General features: G+C 38.2%; 2 protein-coding genes across 3 annotated transcripts in view; both read right to left on the reverse strand.

The window, feature by feature from the left end:
- Positions 1–2363: 2363 nt before the first annotated feature.
- On the reverse strand, positions 2364–10203 carry LOC116300547 (uncharacterized). Of its 2 annotated transcripts, none has more exons than XM_031709431.2 (5): positions 10026–10203; positions 9673–9922; positions 6885–7049; positions 5710–5824; positions 2364–5312 (listed from the first exon to the last, which is right to left on the reverse strand). In XM_031709431.2, the coding sequence occupies exons 1-5, from the start codon at positions 10177–10179 to the stop codon at positions 4515–4517; spliced, it is 1482 nt and encodes a 493-aa protein (XP_031565291.1). In that variant the 5' UTR covers positions 10180–10203; the 3' UTR covers positions 2364–4514. The 2 variants fall into 2 exon arrangements, with proteins under 2 accessions (XP_031565291.1, XP_031565292.1); XM_031709432.2 differs by having other exon boundaries at positions 10003–10200.
- Positions 10204–12640: 2437 nt separating this feature from the next.
- The window catches only part of LOC116300550 (germinal-center associated nuclear protein), a 29791-nt gene continuing 24807 nt past the window's right edge, over positions 12641–17624 (reverse strand). Inside the window, exons 35-41 of the mRNA XM_089029045.1 lie at positions 17351–17429; positions 16047–16322; positions 15674–15762; positions 15421–15541; positions 14236–14323; positions 13870–13961; positions 12641–12867 (exon numbers count right to left, since the gene is read on the reverse strand). Coding sequence (XP_088885171.1) covers positions 12813–12867; positions 13870–13961; positions 14236–14323; positions 15421–15541; positions 15674–15762; positions 16047–16322; positions 17351–17429 — 800 coding nt within the window. The 3' untranslated portion in view covers positions 12641–12812. The remainder of the gene's footprint in view (positions 12868–13869; positions 13962–14235; positions 14324–15420; positions 15542–15673; positions 15763–16046; positions 16323–17350; positions 17430–17624) is intronic.

The following is a 17624-nucleotide window of genomic DNA, read 5'->3' on the forward strand; positions in this document are numbered from 1 at the left end:
AGGAAACCAAAAAGGATCTTTCAGTTCTAAAGCCTTTTCGTGACTACTCAAGTGTAAAGTTCTCTCATAGATTATTAACCCTAACAATCATAAACAATGCCGATTGCCGTTAAGAAGAACTGGCTCTTTTTATTGCACTGCACTCGGCAACCGTGAATCTTCACCTCCAGTCTTTCTATCAAATTGAATACAAACTACAATGCTACAGCGTTGTTGCAGTAGCGAAGGGAGGGGTGGGAAGGGCGGTAGAAAGTATGAAATAGCCTCCCCGTCCCTCCCACATTACTCACTCTACTCCCCTCAGTATCGATCGTGGATTCGCAAATTGGAGTACGTACTTATAGAGTCGAAATTATCTAATGTGAAAGCACTGAAGCTTTAAGTAAATACATTTTATTTTTAACCCAGTTTCTTCTCAGTTCTTGGCGTATAGTAATTCAGTTTAGATTTTGTCCTGCATTTCTTAACACAAGAGGGATAAACGGTAGCAACCACGTGTGGCAACCAGCTTTAAAATGTTATACACCCGGTACTTAATTAGCTTCAGTAATAAGGTATACCAGCTAAGCAATAATATGAAATGAGTATATTTGATCGATAGCTCCAAAAAGTATTATCAACAGACCTTGAGAGAACTTTTTCGCACGAGTGTTAGGAGTGGTACGTTACCGTACTGTAACCGTAAGTCGTGTCTTCCCACTCATACGACTCTTGAGCAGTATACACCTATTTCATCTTTTATTGTCGAAGTCAAAGGAGATAAGTGCGGTCGATACGATACGTCGCTACGAAATTTTGCATATCGTTTTGTCGTTTCAGATTCGTTATTAAATAATAAAAATCTTTTTCATTACACGTCACTGCTCTTTTCGATCCCTGGTCTCTCTAAACGAGCCACTGGTAGAGAGCATCTCAAAAAATATATAAAATAGCTGGAATACCGGCTTTAGTGTTTTACAAATAGATTAATAATAATAATTATTATTATCATACAGCTTCTCATTTATCTCATATAGGTAACTGTCCAATTATTTTCTTAATTGGACAGGTCTTGTTGATATGGGATAATGGGATTTCATGCTCCCCAATCAAGAAATAATTAGACTCGAAAAATTCCTCTGACTGCCAAATTGGACTCGGCCTACCGCCTCATCCAATTTTGTCAGTCCTTGGAATTTTCCTCGTCCAATTATTTCTTAATTGGACAACATGGAGTCCTAATACATATACTAATAATAATAATAATAATAATAATAATAATAATAATAATAACAATAACAATAATAATAAGGCTCGACATCAAAGCTGGATCGTTTTGGGCACAGGGAGTAACTGCATTTTTTGATGTAAGAGTATCGCATGTTAATTCCAAGAGCAACCAAAACAAATCCACTTCTACAATCTTCAAGGATCAAGAAAGCGAAAAAAAGAGAAAGTACCAGCAAAGAGTAATCTATGTCGATATGGGAACTTTTACGCCCTTAGTTTTTGGTAAAAATGGAGGGATGGGGGCAGAATGCCAGATTTTTCTAAAGCACCTTACTGAGAAATTAACCAAGAAGACAGGGGACACATATGCAAGTACTATAACATGGATTAGAACTCGATTATCTTTTGAAATAATTAAGTCAGTACACATGTGTGTCAGGAGGACAAGAACCCCTTTTTTTAAGGACAATGAATTCTTGAATGACTTTAATCTTAACGCCAATGTAGCGGAAATTTAGAAATATTTAGATTTTAATAATAAATGTATAGTTTTAATATAGTATTATATCAGTGTGAAGAGCTGGACTCGTGTTTTGAGCTATTAATTTATTTTACAAATATGTTTTCATAGATAAATAAGTAAATATTATATATAATTGTTATTTTATATTCATAATCTCTCCTTTTTTGTTTTATAATTATAGCGATATTCTTATCACGTCTCATATTATAATGAATTATTAGTTAATTATTATTGTCAATAAAGTTATTATTTTTTATTATACAATAATAATAATAATAATAATATAACAATAATAATCAATGTCTTTATTTATCCAATAAATTACATAAAGGATATTACGATAAATATATAATGATAGGTAAAAATAAGATAAAATTATATGAAAAGATGAAATATATTGAGTGCAGTATATAGCTGCGCGTATCGCAAGCCGCATGCATCGAGTGGAAGGGCAGTAGCCACCATAGGGGTTTGGTCCAAAACGTGATGACGGCAGCCGTGTTAGATGGCAAGTAAATACAAAATTGTTTTACTAGAAAGAATTCAATTCCCTGGACCAAAGGATTTTATTGTTCACCACAGGCAGCCCAAGCTGTATTATGGGTGCCGGCACGTGATGGTACGAAACCTCTATTCAGACAGTGGCCCGGTTTATTCTTGAAGATAATGATAATATAAAAATCAAAAATCATGATTCCAGTTAAGTCCATGGGTATATATGTTACCCGTTCAACACGGGAATATGGAGAAACTAATTGATATGAGTGCATGGCACTTAATACTGAGCAGATATCGGATAGTTACACTCTATTGCCTTCAGACAGTTGTTAAAGTGTGTCAGTTTCTATATATTTCATTGTATTGACCCAAATGCCTCGACTGTCCCAAGGCAAAAAAGTGTAACTCCGATATCTACTATTGGTTCAACCGCTTGTTTCTGTGAATTAATTTCACGATACATCTTCTGTTGAGAAGATCAGATACACACTGTTACAGTGTAAGTCTGAATAGTAATGCTTCACTATAACTATGTGGTTGAGATGTTCAAGATCCTCAATAAATTGAGTACCTCAAACATCGACTAGATGCACTTCTAAAGCGATGAACTACTGTCCCCTATATAAAGATATACACTGTTACAGTGTAATCCACTAGTCAATCAAAGCCCCCACCCCTACACCCCCGGGACAGGACGTGCAATTTAACATTTATGTAGTGTTAAATTTGGCACCCCGGTCCCTGGGGAAATTTTTAGTTGTCAAAATTGCATATTTTAAGCTGCTGAAGTACGCGTTAAATTCCCAGTATACAGGTGTATTCATCTTGTTAAAAGCACGTTAACCCCGATCTCGCTGCGTTTTCCCCGCCCTCCCTGTCCCGGGGATCTGGGTCGGGGCCGGGTTTCAATAGGCCCTTTGCAACTCAGTAATCACGTGCTGATTAATTCACTGATTGCAAATGAATGAACATCTTGATTCCCATGGGTGAAATATACTGGTGAGCAAACAAACTTTCTACAACCTGTTTCGAGAGATCGTAATAAAACTACATTTCGTAACACACTGGATACACATGTTTTCATTCAGTTCTTTACAAGTAGCTAAAAAAATCATCAATTTAATATAAAAACAAAAATTTTGCATTCCAGTACAGACACGTGACCGTTAACTGCAAAGGGCCTGTTGACTATACTATATAATTTGTATTTGTAATTCAATTCAATTTGTAATTAAAATTCACTGGAGATAATATACAATGTTCGATCAGTTGACATAATATATGGGCATGTTCGATCAGTTGTTCCTCAAATATAGAGTAATGCACTTCTAAGGTTTTCTTTTCCGATGATTTGTTATCATTGATCAATGAAGTCCTAGCTATAGATGATTTGTACTAACAGGTCACGTGACCCTACCCCCTTTAAACGAGCAGCTGTGTGAAAATGAACATCAGAAATGAAAAGAGCACCTTGATATTAGTGATCATGAACACGAGAGGACGAAGGTTAGGCTGAAAATGTTGACCGAATCGAGAAATGGCATGTAGAATGAAATATTTTAGAAGGATTCAAAGGAAAAAGTGTTGGCTTGAAAGTTCTTTGCATTTTTCCTGTTTTGCTTGCTTATGAGCTGAAACTCAGCCATGCTCGATCCTACTAATGCCGAGGTGTTCTTTTCATTTCTGTTGTTTATTTTGATATTACTTCTCTTTTTAAGGGAGGTATGGTCACGTGACCTGATAGCGCAAGTCGTTCATTAGAAGTGCGGAGAACACATGATATACATACTGTATATATATATATATATATATATATATAGTCCTAAACAAGAGAAAATGAACTAAGAGAAGGAATCCCCGTGCCCCATCATGTGCACACTTTGATGCTATTTTTAGAATCATTGATGCTATTTTTAACTCGTTACCATGCCCGCGCGATAATCATGCTTCCTTTAATGCCTCGTTTTAGGACACGAAAAGCGACAAAAACACAGGCTTTTGTTTACTGCAAGACTAGAAGCCGCCTACCCTCAAAAAATCAACCAATCAGGTTCTTCGCTCAAAATATCTCCAAGCTAAAAATAGCATCAAACTGTGCACATGATGGTTACAAGGCTATATAGGTAGGATTCCTTCTCTTAGTTCATATTCTCTTGGTCCTAAACATATAGGCTCTTCCAATGGAAGTACTTCAGTGATGCACTGCTTCAGCTTTAGGTTATGACGTGTATCAATACACTAACGTGTAAAAGACAAATGAAGGTTCAAATGGAGCATCTATATATTAGAAAAAATCGTTAAGATCTTCGCTTTCTCTCATAGCAAAGTAATACATGTCGTCGCTCATGACTGGCGAGAGGGGACTCAAAGAGACGTCATCGATGTCATCGAGAGATGCATCATGGGGACTATGTGATGGAGTCTGCGGGGTGTCTTGGAAATTTACTGGTGCGATGGGAACGTTTGGATTATTGGATGTGTTCACTACTTGTGGTTGGTCTGGTTGCATCGAAGAAGGCGAAAACATCGATTGCAGCAGATACATTGAAAGACTTTCCCCTTGCTGGGCATCATTCAAGATGTCGCTGACTGAAATCCCGTTACTTTTATCTTGGACGAATGCCGGTTCGGATTGGTTCACCATCAAATCAAAAGCTAGTTCTTCAAGTGAGATCTTCTGCTTAAGACTTGCTAACTGCTCCAAGTAACGCATTTCTATTGACTGCTGATCATGTGACCTTTGTGGGCCTGTAGTTGGCTGAAAAAAAGTGCTGTAGCTGTCGACATGCATGGGAGACTCTTGAAGCAACATATGCTCATCAAAAGTAAAACCTTGTTTATCCACAGGGATACCATCGGCAATGCGTGCAAGCATTGAGGTTCCCCACGTATCGTCTATGTCCATTTCCTGTTGAAACCGATCCTCAGCGCTGATTGGGTCATTCGGGTCGTATCTATAGATACCACTGTAAATATCACTTTGAAGCTCCCTGGTGTTAATTGTATCGTTGTCTTGGTTACGGTAGATCCATTTGACTTGGGGCGGCTGTTGCGCCCCTTTAAGATACAGTTGAATTTTTTGCTAAATTAAAAAAAGAAACCGAGTTTTAATCCCAAGCTAAACAAGAAGTGTAGGTTTCCAAAAACATGTGCTGTAGAAACATCTGCAAACATTGCTTACATGCGGCGCATACGTTTTCTTCTCGGAAACAAAATTTGTCACGCATAGCAATCGTGGCTGACCCGGGAAAACATCGAGGAAGCATGTGCGAGGTAAACAAGTTACTTGAAACATGTCTCCTCGTTTAGCCAGGGCTATTAGTATACAACCATCCAAAACTAGATCTTGTTATCAAGGATAGCTGAATGGCGAAAAAAAGCTATATGTTTCATGAGTAGCAAATATTGTCTAGGCGAGGAGCTGAAGAACCATGTGTTATAGTTATCTACATGTGGACTACTAACCACTTACTACATACCTCTTTTGGGTAGGGTACCTCAAGCGTGGTTCCTGGAGATGCCTGAATAATGATTATAGAATCCCCGTGAAAACTTTCAATGGCTTCGATGTCATCTAGGGTCACATACGCATGCGTGCCATTAGTTAAGTTAAATTTGCTAAAAATAATCTAAAATAACTTTGACCAAAGAATTATAGAATCCAAACTTCCTTTGGAAAATGCTTTCCTGTTACAGACAACGTGATGAATTTCTTTGCATGGGTATGTAATATTTATTTTTTCACTAATAGCACTAGCACTAGGTTGAAAATCTACAACATCATCATTACCGACGCCGATACAGTAGATACTTAGCGGAACCTTGGAATCAACTTGTTTCGCACTCCTCGATCTTTTCTACTCCTCTACTCTCTTCTTTTCTCTCGTTTCGCCGGTTATATGAGCATTTATATATACAGAATATATATGTACGTATGACGTGTATGTGTGGAATATGTGAATATAGATATTATGCACATACATAAACATACGTATATATTCGTAACTTATTTGGATCTAAGTTGATGTGCAGCTTTGTACAAAACGCCAAATAAAATATGTCTGTCTGTCTGTCTGTCTGTTCGTCTCGCCTCGACTCCTGTCCACTTCTCTGATCTCCTCTCCTAGCTATCCCGTCACGTCTCTCTTTTCCCCCGGGGGGTACTCCGCCAGAATTTGGGTGGGTGGGTAGAGGTGTTCCGCTGGGATTCTGAAAGGGGTACCCTGGTCATGGCAAAAAAACTCAAATTTGTGACCTTGTATATGATAAAAGATATAATTTATTGCACTGAGTTCCTGTTTCATTATCATGCCATCTTGCGTATTGTTTATTTATTATTTTATTTATTTATTTATTTTTTGACGACCATAATAACCAGTTTCGGTCAATACGAAAGTAGAAACCCTGAATATGACAGGAAACTCAGGAAGAACTTGGAACTTGAGTGAAAATGCATACCCTGTTTATGACAAGAAGCTCGATAAACCATACCATATTCAGCGGATCATCCCCGTATCGTCCATATATGGGAGTACCCCCCCTCCCCCCCCGCTCTCGTTTCATTAGGTTTCGCTCGTCTTTAGTCCTCTCCCCTTCGCCACCCTCCTGCTCTCATATATCAATCCGAAGAATGTCAAATCTAATAAAAGGATATTTAGCAGTGTCTGGATTCCTAGTAATCAACTTCATCTGTGCACGACAATCTTCTATATGTTGCTTAAGAGTATTTTCCTTGGACTGCAGCTTTGCAATCTCTGCTCGAAGGCGCATCAAGTGCTGCCGATTGGTTGTGAGTTTATTGCCTTCTCTACACACTCCGCTGAAGGAATAGAAGAACATTTCATGTTAAAATCAAAATTAATTTGAGAATAATAAGAAACAAAAACAAAAACAAAAACAAAAAAAAAAAAAAAAAAAAAAAAAAAAAAAAAAACCAAACAGATTTTCTCAATGGAATGCGAGATCTTCATCTTGTATCAATTGCTTCAGCACAAGGCAAGAGGTGCTGAGTAGGTGGCCAATTACATAACAGGCTTACACGTGACGGTGGAAACAGATTGCAATCTGACCTTCAAAATCAAGAAACATACTACTTATAGCGCTCGTTATCTTTGCGCAAGCTTAATTTTATCCAGCTACTGCGAACGAAAACTACCCTTGTTGGTCAGCGCACAAATGTAAAATGGCATGAACACTACGGTTCTCAGTCATTTTGTTTTGTCATTACCCATAAGCCTCTCTTGCATGACTTCAAATCAAAATAATATTTGAATGCAGGCTTTAACTGCCTTCGAATAGGCAAATGGAGCGCTAGCTTTTTTGTTCAGCTTTTCTCTTGTCTTCCTCTTGAAGTGATTACTCATGAGGAGTGGGGGGTGGGGACGGCAATTCCCTACCACAAACTTAACAAAGCCCTGATCCCTCGTTAACCCCCCTTATGTCAAAACATATATGAGACGAGAAAGTAAGGAAGACGCCGTGAAGATTGTTTGAAGAAACAACAAACAGACTAACTGACTTCCTCTTAGCCGCACGCTGGATGTGACAGATGGAGTATTATCCATCAAGAGAGATCAACACTGACACGCTTTTTTTAAGAGTCATGACGAAAGATAGAGAGGTAACTAAACATAAAGAGAATAAGAGAAAAATATCAAATGCCCTTGGCAGGATTCGAACCCACGTCTTCGGTATTCTAGTCCGATGTGTTAACCACTACACTACAAGGACCAACGCTGGTAACGCAGCCAGAATATGAAATGTAGGGTAATAACTTATTACTACTATACTATGTCTAATCTTTGCGTACATATTTACGGTGTTCAACTTATCTATAGAGAAAAAATATTGCTCTGGGATCCTCACGATTACCCTACATTTCATATTCTGGCTGCGTTACCAGCGTTGGTCCTTGTAGTGTAGTGGTTAACACATCGGACTAGAATACCGAAGACGTGGGTTCGAATCCTGCCAAGGGCATTTGATATTTTTCTCTTATTCTCTCTACTTCATAATATACACACCGAACGCATAACTTATTACTACTAAACATAAAGAGACTGGGTGTGCTAGTTTTAAATGTGACTTCGGGCAAAAAATAATGTATACAGCTATCTAAAAAATGGTTGAATACTGAATACTGCGTACTGAGTGCATTCCAAAACCGAAGTGCATTGTGGGTCATAGTGCATTGTCTGAAGTAGGGTTAATAAAAGAAACAATATACTAACTACATGTGGTAGAGAGTTAATTACTGTATATTTACTTTTTATTTTAGATTTACGAGACGGACAATGCCCATTGGTCTTGGAATGCACTATTCAGCATGCAGTATTCAGTAATTCAACCTTTTTTGGAATAGCTGTATACGTGTACATATGTGTACCATGAAAAGAAACCGGGCAAGCTAGCATTAGCTAGTATTGTGCACGTGATAGCATCTGAGTATTAGTTTGGACTTTCGTGCCGCACACATGGCCGCGGGGACTTACTGCAATACTTACTGTCAGTGCGGCAAAAAATATTATTAAGAGAGAATTCTTTTCGTATTCAAGCAGTGCGCGCCAAAAACTATTTTCTTGAAGAAAGGCTGTCGTACAAGGCTAAAATCTCGTTATTCAGAAAGCTTAACTTGTTTGGAAGTGGAGATGACCGATGAAAGTGGAATCAAAGTGTTAACCCAAAGCAAAAATTTTATTCGAAAATGAGGTTTAGGCCTTCATTTGCTTATTTTCCATATATTTTCTATACAAAAAGCCTGACAAAGCAACATTCTAACACAAATGCAACAAAACATCTCTGTACAAGTGAAAATACCACTTCAAGCAGGCATTTTATCATAGTACATCAGTTTCTAACTGCTTAAGAAAGGTTTTGAGTGTTAACCCAAAACGAAAATTGGGATAAAAACTCATACGAAAGTCTAGTTTTTGGCGCTTTTTGCCATTATTGCTTGTTATTGAAAAAAATTCCTCTTAACGTTTTTAAAATAGCTTCAATGAGTCATAACCGCACTTGAAGCTAAGACAACAGGTTTGTTTGATGTTTGTTGAAGTAACATCAGACTGAATTGAACGTACCATAAACACACCAATGTTTGCAAGTAAAACACGAACATGCCGCTAAGTGTTACAGCACGTGTGCAGTGTACATTAGCTGTACAACAACAAAAGACAATCACCGCGAAAATTAGTCTTCTGGTCCCAAAAAAAGTGCTTAGTAATAAACTTTATATTATGTGTTTTTGGGTGTATTGCTTTGGTCCAGTTAATGCGCTGGGGAAACATGTATTTTTGGACAGTACAGGATTCATCTGGCCAAACATAAAAGCCCATAAAGATAAAATGACTCGTTGAGAATCATTGCAGTGATTACCTTAGGGCACAATAACGATCTTATCAGTACAAGATTTATTTTTGAATACAAGCCAAACCATAGCTTACCTCCATTTGATGTGATTTCTCGCAGTCTTTTCGACTAGGCCAATCCCTTCTAAGATGTTTGTGATATCGTAGATTCGTCTTTTTTGGACAGATAGTTCATCAGCTGCGTGATTTAGGTCAATCGCTCGATTGGGATCTCGACGTAAAATCTCGACAAATTTTTTAGTCAAGAGACCAAGAGAAGTATCATTGCGAGTCTTTTCGAGAATCTCTCGTAAAAGAGCAGGCGTCCAGTTAATGCTCATAGTAACTAGCAAAATAAAAATAAATAAGGTTTTGAGCAACTAAAATTCTCCACAACTAGTCTATCGTTTTACCAAGCTAAATTACCAGTGTATAACAGTCTTAATAACGTTTTGAAACCAAGGTGTTTATCCCGCAGCATAAACTTGAGCGAATGCAGTTGGCGGTAAGACGCGGAGAGTCCAGCCAGTGTTGCACGCTTATGTTATATGGATACTGGAATATAAGATATATATGGGACCCTTCTATTTTGAAAGTAATCATGTAGTTAGTAGTATCATCAAAAGATACTACAATTGAGACGGGCAGCTTGTGTTTATTCCCCTCAAAGGTCAACAAAAACATCGGTGGGAAAATTAGACTTGGTTAAATTAGAGGAGCACGTATTGTCAAAAGATGCGTAATAGTACTTATCAACGTTACTTATCATAGGTCACTAATAGGACAAATGTTGGACGTGATTCGCCATTTCAAATCAAATAGAAATAGTAATGTAAATGACGATGAAGATGTTATAACAATAATAACAATAGTCCTAAATAAGGCCTTCGCCGTCACTTCCAGCCGAAAAAATGGAAAAAAGCTCCTTAAACAAACGAAAAGATGCAGCGTGAACGTGTGATAAATACTACAGCGCTATACAGTCTCTCGTTTCCCGCTGTGCATCATTTAAGTAACACTTACATAACTGGGTAATCTAGCCTCCTTTGCAGCCGTTCTTAGGGTCATCACGCACTGTGGAAGGACGGAAAGCGATACGTGTGGACGAGAATGTCTTGTAAACGAAATTTCTCTTTTATCCTGATTCTAGTACGGGAGGACGGGGCATCAGGCAGGATTGTCGGGGTTACGCATATGTTTTCTACAATTTCTGTTAATTATGGCATGGATGCTGGGGATTGTAGGATTGTCTCCCGGTTCAACAGCCTATCCCAATTTGGAGGCATAATACTAATCTACTAACAATTCACACTCATGATTGTAAGCTGCACGGCTGCTATTATAACGCCTTAATACGCAGCCCGTAAAGTTCTCCACTGGTTATAAATGTAAAGCGCATTTGATATATTTGAAATGCGCTATAGAAGTAACCCATTATTATTATTATTGCAGGGTGCCAGCCTTAGAGTCAATTACAAAATAACTCCTATACAACTTGTGCGTGTTGAAAAAAGAATCGGCAAAAGTACAACCAGCTGATCTGAAAGTGACGTAGAAATGACGTCACTGCAAAACTGAGGTGTCATGAAACCTGTGACCACTGCAAAAAATAAAAACATGCCCGCTATTACAATAAAAATATATAACTCATTAATTATTGCGTCGCCTGGAAATCCATAATTTTAAAAGGAAAAGTGACACCTCAGATTTGCAAATTTTCTTGTTTCTGATTGGCTATCATTTTTCCTCAGATCAGCTGGCGGTGACGTCAATCTTTTATGCAGGGTTTTAACTGCGCTCTCCACTAGCAGCATGCATGCATAACCGATTATCATTCACGAGTTTGACAGCCTTTCTCGAAAAAATTGTGTGAACAAAGCCTTCATGATAAAATCTTTTGTAAAAAAAACAGAGATTTTCAAATGCGCTTTCTACTACAATGACCATGTTAGGACTCGTACACGGCATGCCTCGAAAAGATGGAAACGCTACTGAGACCCCGTCCACACGTATCCGGAAATTTATGTATCCGCAAATTTTTTTTACGGATACGGGTTGCGTCCACACGTGTCCGGAAATTTTTGTGTCCGTATCCGCAAATTTTACGAAAACGGATACGTGTGGACGGTGAAAAAATAATTTGCGGATACATAAATTTCCGGATACGTGTGGAGTAATTGTAAAGACTCGTTTGCTCGGGCTTAGCCACAAATCAATGTCTAAATATTCACAAATACTAACTTACTCGAAACTGGAGTGATACTAACGAAGCTGGTCAGCTTTGATCCGTACTCGTGCATCAATGCACGCAATACTTGTCAATTTACTAAGAAAAACGGCCGGCGGACGTCAAGCAACATCTGACATTTTATGTATGTAGTCGGTAAAGTCATGGGATACCGCGATTGATTACTCTGCCATTAACTAGAAGTGTTTAAAGTGCATACACGTTAAGTTTAAGGAGTAAGGGCTGTGTGCCGATAAATGTTCCATACAAGAAAGAAAGTCACGAAGAAAGACACGACTATTCACATTTGATTTTGACTATGTTTTCGACAGATAAAAGCTTAGGTCAATTCCTGCAGTCAAAATGCCTTGCAGCCAAAACCTGTCAACTCTACTTTACTAAAAAAGAATTTGATTCTCAGACGAATTAAATAGACCTATTCTTTTCAGGCGTAATGTTTCCCCATTTTTCTAGGAAAAAGGTTTGTTGTTTGTGTAAAATTTATATTATGTTCTCCTCAAGCTTAACCGAGTGATACTTGACGTCTCTGGGTTTCCTACCTTCAGGCAACCCAACACGCCAAATTCCAATTCGATCTGTGAGTTAGTTTAACCTAGCAGGTTTATTCAAATAAAGTAAATATACATTGCAAATATACACCACTGACCTGCATTTAGTAAAAACTAATCGAGGGGGGGTCAATGGTTTTACATTTGATTAATATGATTAACTATACACAGTTTATGTATATATATATATATATATATATATATAAATAAATCTATAATAATACGAAAATGAAGGGGGGCATACGAAAGAGAAAAAGAGAAACTATACTTTATTATGGAAAATAGATAAATTTAATTTTGACTGGATTTTATGATAGAGTTTTACATTCACATGGCATTCAACCGAGAACTTGTGATGAGTCACTAAAGCTGCAGCTATGGCTGATTTGTGTGAAATCTCTGCCGGAGTATGAGACGAAATAACGGCAGTCAGGAACGTATCAGGCATCATCCAGGAGAAAACGCAATCGTAACTCGACTTGCTGCTGTAAAGCCCTGCAATAAAAAGATACGGGTCATCCACTAAACATCCTGTACGCGAGCCAGCCCGACGAGTCCTATACAGTCAATTCAAAAAACGTTGTCGTCGACCAACTCAAGTCTACGCGACTGGACCGAAAGGAACTCTGGGTAGCAATCATTGAAGCCCAGTTGACTCCATAACTTTATCTGACTAGTTATGCCTCGTTAACAGCACGAACCTTCGTAGGCGAGCGGGAAGTGTTGAAGGAGACGTTTTTTTCAATGCCTTCATATTTTCGAAATTGTGAACTGAATCATAACTACTTTGTTTTTCTTTCCCTAAACCCAAAGACATGCATTTAATGGATTGTTTCTCGCCATTATTATCTTATTACTAGCGGGAACAATTAATTCAGAACGAATATTTAACCGCTTCAGTGATTTTTACCCATATTCCTTTCGGTCCAGTCGCGTAGGCTTGAGCCGGTCGACGACAACGTTTTTTGAATTGACTGTATATACAGTCCTTTGACTAAACGTTGTCGTTTGATCGGCTTCATCCCTACGTGCCCAGACAGAAAAGGATCATGGGGATAATTAATTCACAGTTACTAGCTGCCGCATATGTTATCTAACACGTCTTGAGCTCGCTGTTTTCGATCCTATTTAATTTGCTGAAACCATGCCTCGAGCATCGGCGAAGATTTAACGCTGGCGAGCAGTTTGGATGCAAGTTCTGGGTAATTAACCCGTTATCCTTTTCGGTCTAGGCGCGTAGGGATGATCTGATCAACGACAACGTTTAGTCAAAGGACTGTATGCACCCAAATACTTTTCCCTTTGATAAGCCCTAATCAACAAAAAAGCGTGCAGATCGACTCAATTTCATCGAGCTCTGAAATAAACTCTGAAATCCATTGGACGGATTGGCTCCAATCCAGTCCTCTGTGTCCTTCCAGGGACACAGAAGACCGTATAATATTTGTATAATATATTACAACATCTTGTTTGAGCTTCATGTGAAAATACACTAACCTCTCTGATTTTATTTTTTTTCTCAGTGTTTCTAGATCACCCCGAACTGATTCCAAATCCATAGTATTGGAACGATGTTTTGTGCTTAAACTCTGAACATAAATAAAATATAGTTATTAATTGTATAAAAATATAAACGAAAAACAAAACAAAAAACAAAACAAAAAACAAAAACAAAAACAAAAAAGTACACCCAGATATGAAAAAAATGTATACAAACAAGATCAGGAAAGAAAGTCAGACAGATAGAGAAGCAGACAGACAGACAAACAGAGAGTCAGAAATACAGAAAGACAGACAGACAGACAGACAGAACGACTGAGGGAAAGACAGACAGTCAAGGAGACCTAGAGTACCTAATAATACCTCGTGTTCATGATGACCTTCTGCTTTCCGCTTCTTATTGGACGAGTCGTCTACAGGACTCCATTCTTTAGCTAGTATTTGATCGAACCTAGATATAAGAAAGGAAGTTATATGATAGCAACAATGGCAGTGCTATCAGGAGGGCATCATGGTGTAGCCGTACTCCACTCGCCTTCCAAGTAGAGTTTTTTGGTATCTCACTTGATTCGAGGTTTCCTCCCTCTGCAGAACCCAACACGTTAAGTTCCAATAGTCCCTTTCGCAGTTCCCTGCGCCATCTTGAAAGGTTACCGTGCCTGAGCATCAAAGCGAGAACAGCGGTGAGCTTGCAATGAAAGAGACCTTTTTTAACACCTTGGACAATTATTCACGTCCCTATCATTGCAAGCTCAACGTTCGTCTAGCTTCGATGCAAAGGCACGGTTACCTTTCGAGATGGCGTAGGGAACTATAAAGGGGACAATTCTATCTGTGAATTAGCCGTGCCCTGACTTTAATAATAGATTTCATGTTTTGATATAATTGATGATTGGCTTGCTGGTTGTACTAAATTAATGCGCCACTCACGTTACTAGGAAAGGATTAGAAGTGAACAAGCTTTTTGAAGAGTATTCAATGAGTGAATTATCTACCGTAAATCCTCTATTTAGCCCCCCCTCTCAAATAAGCCCCCCCTCTCTAATAAGCCCCCCCCTTTTTAAAGGAAGAAATTTATTAAGCCCCCCCTCTCTTTTTAGCCCCCCCCCCCTCCTCCCCCTTTCACAACTAAAGAATCACGTGTACTGATTAAAGGTGATTTATTAAAGTCTTAGTTGTTCAGAACATTTCTTTTTAGCTTGCTTTGTTAATGTTACCGTGTTTTAGTTTTGCTACACAATAAACGTAAATTATACTTGAGAGACTAACACAGGTGAATCAAATAATAAAAATGCCATGTACCTCACTACAGATTATGTGAGACGCTCAATAGTAATGCTTCCGTTTAATTCTGAGTTACAATCATATTACATACCGTGTTTCGACTAAATCAATAAGCCCCCCCTCTCAATTAAGCCCCCCCCCCCCCCTCTCCAATAAGCCCTCCCTCAAACGTGCCTGAAATAAATAAGCCCCCCGGGGCCGGGGGCTAAATAGAGGATTTACGGTACCCACTAAGTTCAATTGAGCAGCAAGCTCGTTCCTTACCTGTGTACTTGTTGCCTTGCTTCGCGTAAAGCCGACCCAAGTTCGTTCTTCAGTTCGTAAATGGACTCGTCAAATGATAAACTGTCCTCAGGTGCTCTCTGCGATGACAAATTGCTTTCATCTGAAAAATTAGGTGATGAGTTAAATATATATAAAATTATAGTGTTGGTAGTTTAGGTAATGAATAGGGTTGGGAAGGATGTTGGTAGTGTTGGTACTAAGATGTGACAGTCATATTGAGAGTTATACTTACTCAGTATTCTATTCAGTTCTTCGTCAACCATAACTACTGATTCATGAGCCACTTCATTTCTAGTCTTGACAGGAAAACTAAGCTTCAATCTAGAAACAAGCGCAAAATTTTAAAATTGAGAAATTGGAAAGTTATCTTATAAAACGAGAATGTAATATTAAGTAAAACTGCTGTCAGCAGTTGAGGGTTAGTTTCACGTCACATTGACCGCTTAGCTTTGCTTATGTGACTTCTAAAAACTTCAGGCTCAACTCAGAGCAACCAATTCTTTAATAAATTGCTTAGCTACCACTGGCAATATACCAATGCAATACCGAAGCAATGCTCATTTTCCCTCTTCCATATAACGAGCATATTCGTGTAAGAAACTTACCGTTTTCCCTCCACTTGGGCAGAATACTCTTTCTTAGACGATGCCACAGCTTCCCTCCAAATTCTCGGTTGAACATATTCTTCAAATTCGCTCTGCAGATAAAATACTTCCACCTCGGAAAGTACTGGGTTAGAATGTAATGACGTCATTGCTGACGAAACACAGGCTTCGATGACTTGGGTCCAGGGCACATGGGCAGCAGTGAGCTGCGGTTGGCTGGAGAGAAAATCAATGGCTTGGAGTGAATGATGCTTGTGTTCCAGTATCCAACCCACTCTGCAACATAATTATCAGATTAATATTGCCGTATTAATATAATAATAATAATATATATGGCTTATATAGCGCTTATACAAGTCTGTTCTAAGCGCTTGGTAACATACGTAAATGAATAAATAAATAAGATAGATAATATGATTATAAAGAAAAAGGTAATTCAAATAAATGAGTCTTGAGTTTAGATTTAAATGAAGATAAACTGGAAATATTTAATATTAATATTAAATATTATTCTAATATTTACTGTTAGAAAACAACAATTGTTATAAATAACAGTCATTCCTATTCCTTATTTCACTCTTTATTTGAAATGTAATTGTAAATTTAAAGCAAAGTAACGACATCCTCTACTGTCAGTAGTTTCTTTTAGTGTCAGTTCAAAAGCTGCCAATGAAAGCTGACGGTGGGAATTTTACCAATGCATGGCTCTGTCTATCAGTGTTCAGTGTTCCCTTTTATGGAGTATTCAAGGCTACACAGATTAATAAGAGTCGAAGCAAGTGTGAGTGATCACTGGCAGAGCACAAATGAGCCACGCATTATTAACATTCAAATTATTTTTTCCATCGTTTTGATTGGCCGAGAACTGTAAATTGCTGCCTACAAATAATTGTCTGCTAATGCGCATTAAGGTGCAAAGTCATTTTGCTAACACGAGTGTCGACACGAGTGAGAAACGTCTGCTGACTTCAAAAAGTGCAAAAACGTAGCTTCAATGCTTGAAATTTAAGGCTAATTCTTTCACATTGTCTTTATTAATACAGTATATTGGTCTCACGAAAGCATACTCACGAAATGTTTTAAGTACTGTAAGAACACTTTTTATAAATTCTTAGAAAACGTGTTGAAAGGCACGCCTGCGCGAACGTTTGTCTTTGGTGCCCTTTTTGCTGCAAATAATAGTCTGCTCCTGCGCAGTATTTTGCATTTGTCAACATGGCTCGCCACTAAAAGATCACGATATTTTGCTCAACCTCGTCCAATAATTGCTATATATTTAATATGGTTGCTAACAGTTCTCTTACCTCTGTGCTAGGGAGCAACACTTGAATGGCAAGCTTTTCACATACTCGTGACAGAGTTGACTTCCTGAATCCCACGTACCTGCATGTTTCAAATAGAAAAAAAGCCGCGCCGACTATAATTACTTCAGTTTCGTACAATAAAAATGCTTGGTCAGACAACTGTATTGCATTATTAGGTAGCCCATTCAGGTGCTAAATACTTGCTCGGGTTTAAAACCTAGACCATAAAAACTAAGACGGAAAGGTATTCTGGTAAATGACATAAATATCCAGT

The sequence above is a fragment of the Actinia tenebrosa genome, unplaced genomic scaffold (genome assembly GCF_029948245.1).
Source record: "Actinia tenebrosa isolate PJP-AT-01 unplaced genomic scaffold, QUT_ActTen_1.0 PGA_scaffold13__45_contigs__length_12533684, whole genome shotgun sequence".
In the NCBI taxonomy this organism is placed as follows: Eukaryota; Metazoa; Cnidaria; class Anthozoa; order Actiniaria; family Actiniidae; genus Actinia; species Actinia tenebrosa.